Here is a 5234-nt window from a genome sequence, read left to right as displayed (position 1 = left end):
TCATCACTGATCCCACCAAGTTCTTGTTTGTTGGCTCCATTCCAGAATCCATGTATCGTTGCGTATCTCCAGAAAGCAAAATCATCACCGAGTACCTCAAAAGTCCTCCTACTGGACCACGCCCACTCACCCTAGAGATGCAACAATCAATTGATGGTGCTGACAAGCCGGAAAAGTGTGGAAAGAAGGTTGATCAGAAGTAGAAGGAAAAGAAAGGACCATCTTCAAAAGCTGCTTCACCCAAAAAGCAAAAGTCTGAACGTGCACCGCCTTCTGAACCAAAGAAGAAAAAGGTTAAGAAGATGGCGCAGAAACCAAAGGCATCCTCGCTGAGTGACTCAGATTTTGTTCCTTCTGATGGTGATCAAGAGAAATCAGCTGAAGGTGAAGATGTTGAAAATGAAGGGTCACCAAGGGGCAATACACCTCCACGTTCTCCAACTCCCGAGGTACAACTTAATGAATTTTTTCCTACTCCTCCTCCTTCCCAACTCATACTACAATGCCAGTTTTTCTTGCTCCAATTTCACCACCCATCTCTACTCAACCTGCTTCAACCTCACCACTTCCTCCACCAGTTATTACTTTCCCAATCTCAACTGCTCCACTACCACCTCCCATTATTTTTCAAGTCACAACAACCACTACAACCGAACCTCCGGCTCGTGTCAACGTATCTGATATGGGAGCACCTACCGTTGGCACCGAAACCCCTATTACCCCCAAACCACTCTCACCATCTTCTTCAACCGATTCTGAACCTATTCTCAGTGGTGATAACTTTCATTTTAACTCAACCTACTACAGTCCGTATCGGCTTCCATGTGAAGATGAAGATGATGCTCCGGTGACAAGGCAACATTTAAAGAGTCTAAATTAAAAACTTGAGAGATTGCTTGATTCATCCTCCACTTCCTTGACGAATGCCTATTATGAGGTGGTTATCAAGGATTTTCTAGACACAGCTCTTCAACAGTATAGTGCTTCCATTGATAAATCTAGAAAGGCTATGGATGCCTCCACTTCTTCCTGCAAGAAAGCAATAGCAGATGTGATAGAACTTATTCATGATTCAAAGGTTTTCTTTGAATCACTCAAAGGTCACGCAGACTCCAATGCTTCCAAAGTCAATGCTACTGTCGATTTGCTCTCAAAGTTGCTTCAAGAGGAGAACACAAAGTTTGACTCTGTTCGTTCTAGATTCCAAGTTGATCACACTACCTTTCTTTCTTCGGTTAACACATGCTTAGATAAGCTTTAGGCTGACCTTGCAATGAAAAACAAGATAATGGATGAACTTGCTCGTAAAACTACAACGATTGAAGTCCAAAATGTTCAACTTGATCAAGCCAAGAAGGAAATTGACTCACTCAAGACCGAACGTGTTGTTCTAAAGAGTTGTGTTGGTGATGTTCTCTCTATTCTGGGTAATCTTGTCAATGCCCACTACCATGTTCTCACTCTTACCATCAGGAATCATTTGACTGCGAAATTACTTCCAGCAATTGAAAATTTAAGTCAGATTCAGGGTGTTATGGAGCCTATCGCACTCCGCAACAAGGGGGAGAAGGTGTTAAAAATCCTCCAGTTCAACCCAAAGTCACCATCAAGAAGGAACCGAAGGTTAATGAAGCTTTGGGTTCTGGTGGATAGGACAAGCTGAAGGGTGTTTCAGATGAGAGTGATGAGGAAGATGAGACGATTGCAGAGGCTTTGAAGAGAAATAAAAGAGATATAGAAATCGATGAAAATCTCCGAACAGCCAGAGAAGAAGAAGAAAGAGAGCGTAAGAAAAAAGAAGAACATGATGTGATGATATGCAAGCAAGCTCTCTTTCCCCCATGGACTCTGGAAAGATTAATTAAAGAAGCGATTGAGTCCCCAAGCACTCACTGGTTGGAACCGGTTGCTTCATTCGACTATGAAAACACGAAGGACTCTCATTTTGACATGCCTATTACCCGAAGGGCATTCGTGTTTCACTGTTTTGATTCAACCATTAATGTTCCTCCCCCTCACCCACAAGTTGATCGAGATCTAGTTAACTACTATCTTGAATTTTCTCAACCACAATACTTGACATGGAGTGCACAGAAAATAACCTCTATCAAGGTATTGAAACCTTCTTCTGCTGGGAAGTTTATTAATATTCAGTTCAGGGTGACCCAAGGCTCAGAAGACTAGGTTCAGATGATTTCATTGGTTGGTCTTCCAAACCTAAACCCACAAGCTTAGATTTTGTTGTTCAATATTTTGCTTACCAATCAACAGCAGTATGAGCCGATCCTCAACCAAATCAAAAGAATGTTGACATCCTACATTCATGAGGTTGCTAAAATGTATCAGGAGGTTGCTCATGTTTTGAGGAAGAAGCCTATTGTGAAGACCATTGGAAAGGCAGGCGATCTTTAACAAAATGAAGATGGGCAAGATCGACACAACACATCTCTCTGTTATTCACACCTTGTTTTTTGATCCTCGGCATCCCAGTCACAAAACTTGAGAGGGCACAATGGAGATTGAAACATGCCGTTGAAAAATTGAATGAATCTCAAAATTTCTAGGAGTTTCAAATCCAATTAAAACCTAATAAATTATTTCGTTTTTCATGGTGGAAATTGGTGAATCGTCATTCTCCTACCTTGAAATATTCTATAGCTTGGATTACGACATCCCTCTTCCAAGTTATAAAATATTGTGTTGGATCCTAGCCTTAATATTTCATATTGGGTATTATATTAAGTACTTAAATCAACTAATTTGAATTTCTCCCAAAAGATGTTTGGTTCAGACAACTATGATCTTCCCAAATCTCTTGGAACAAACTTTCCTAATGAAGATGATGTTCCATGGGTGGATAATGGAAATCATACATCTCTTCCTCCACCTCCTCCAATTATTCTCCCTAACCCACAAGTTCTTGAATAGTTCAAGGTCACTCAAGCCCTATTGGCAAGCAAGATCTATGTGTGATCACATCTTGGAGATGAAGTCACATATTGACAAGCCAGGAGAGTTGGGTGTCAACGTCTTGAGAAAGTTAGACGTTCAATCACTTTCTAAGTCACACAGTGAGTTCCTTTTGGATTACTATGAAATAGACTATGACATGAATCTTAATGATATTATCTATTTGCTTAGTGCTGCTGAATCAGAAATGATTTGGAGGACTAGTAAAGCAAATTTGATTAGAATATCAACTTCCCAAACCTTCAATGGACATTGACATTGGTAACATTAGATATCTAGAAAAAGCTTTCTCTTCCCAATGGAAAGGGATCGGCCATAGTCAACTCGGTTGACCAAATGGTAAATAGAAAGGCTAAATCTGAGATAGTCCCATGTACCATTACCAAAGAGTCCATATGTTTCTATTTCCAAAGGAAGGACCATTGATTGCGAAGCTGCCCTAACTACCTGAAAGATCTAAGAAAAGGTCAAGTCAAAAAGTTTGACACTGCTTCAGGTAAGTCCACTATCTAACTCTGTTAAGTTCCTTATTTATGATTTTTAATACAAAATGTGACTCGGTTAAATTTCGAAGTGTGTTGGTTCCGAAGGGAAGGAAACTTAAAGAAAGAGTATGTTGAACATGATCGCGAGGATGGATTTTGTTGGAACCTGAAAGTGAACCTCTAGCAATCCTAAGTATCCATTCCGAAGTGTGTTGGTTCCGAAGGGAAGAGTGCTCTGGAATCTGTCCGGAGCTTATGAGAAGAAGAGGAGGAGTGGTTAGAAGAAGAAGATATTCCGGAATGAGTTTCATGTCTGGAATGGATGCTGATCCGGAACAAATCTATTTTGTCTTTTGTCATTTAATATCCTTTATATTGATGTAACGTTTCATAAGACTTAGTTGTAACTGTTGGATAAGGTGTCTAAGTCCATAACTTATTTGGTATATACTTGACCCGACCGGCATGGTCCACTTGGGTTGCATCTCATCCAAACTATTATGGATAATTTTATGAGAGTTATACACATATGTTTATTAATATATTATGAGTTATAATATATTAATATGAAGTTACATTATTTAATTAGTTTTAGTCTTAAATTAATTATGAATTAATTTAGAGATTAAAAGGAATACTAATTAAATTATGGGCTAATTGTTTTATATAGTGTGGGCTAATACTCATTTGTTAATGGGCTAGGCTTATGTGGAAGTCCATGGATGATCCATGGAGCTTTTAACCCATGGATCCTTGGAAAAGGAAAAGACATGGGTTATTAGGGTTTCACCCTAACCATGCACACTATATAAGCATTATGGAGCATGAAATGGAGCCTAAGAGAAAACTAGTGAAATAGTGTGTGTGTGCATGTGTGTGGCCGATTTTATACAAGGTGTATACTCTCTCAAAGTTTTCCAAGAGTTTGTGGTGTTTGTGATTCCATTTGAGGCATTCACACTATTGGTGCTTGGCCCTCAAACTCCTTAGAACCAAACTCACCAAAAGGTATGTAATCTCTTCTAACTCTTTTATGTTGAAATGTTCCCCATGCCATGTTAGATAGGTTATAAACCTTGGAAAATTATTATTTTGCATGTATTTAGACAAACATAGATCCAAGGTTTATTAGGGTTGCATGCACACTTAGGAAGTGTTAGATTGCTCAAAACCCAACAGTGGTATCAGAGCCTAGGCTTGCTTGTTTGATACTTGATGCAAAATAGTGAAAAAAGTCAAAATCGTTGTTGTCAGCATGGTGGACTCGCCGAGTCCATTGGGGGGACTCGACGAGTCCAAGGCAAACTTTAACCTACTCGGCGAGTAAGTTCATGCACTCGACGAGTAGGATCGAAAGAGTGCAGATTCTCGACTTTTGCTGTTGGAAATGGACTAGAAACATTACCCTAAACTGTTTTGGTGTTATAAAACTTATTTTAGTTGGTGTAATGGTTGTTCTAATCCATTTGCAATAGCATATATCAAAATTCCATGATTTTATGTGTTCATATAATTCTTGAATTTTTGATGATCATGTTCATGTTCTTATGAATTTAGAAAATGATAGGAATTATTTGCTGAATTGTTTAGGATTAATTCTTTATCATTTATGTGTTTTAATGGAGTCCATAATTTGTCCTCAAGTTATGGATTACCAAAGGTCACTTTCATTTAACACACACTTAAAACACATAAGTTACATGAAAATGAAGAGTCTTCATTTTTATGAACCTTTAATTCATAAGTTATGAAATGAAGAGTTTTGCAAAGTTACAAAAC

At 38.7% G+C, this 5234-nt stretch overlaps 1 protein-coding gene across 1 annotated transcript; it reads left to right on the top strand.

Moving 5' to 3' along the window:
* Positions 1-502: 502 nt before the first annotated feature.
* LOC111884836 (pectinesterase inhibitor 10-like) lies at positions 503-1261 on the top strand. Its single transcript, XM_023881137.1, has 2 exons — positions 503-847; positions 950-1261. The coding sequence occupies exons 1-2, from the start codon at positions 503-505 to the stop codon at positions 1259-1261; spliced, it is 657 nt and encodes a 218-aa protein (XP_023736905.1).
* Positions 1262-5234: the final 3973 nt, after the last annotated feature.

This window comes from Lactuca sativa, chromosome 3 (genome assembly GCF_002870075.4).
Source record: "Lactuca sativa cultivar Salinas chromosome 3, Lsat_Salinas_v11, whole genome shotgun sequence".
NCBI lineage: Eukaryota > Viridiplantae > Streptophyta > Magnoliopsida > Asterales > Asteraceae > Lactuca > Lactuca sativa.
The sequence above is the reverse complement of the archived record's forward strand: the minus strand, read 5'-3'. Positions and strand labels throughout refer to the sequence as shown.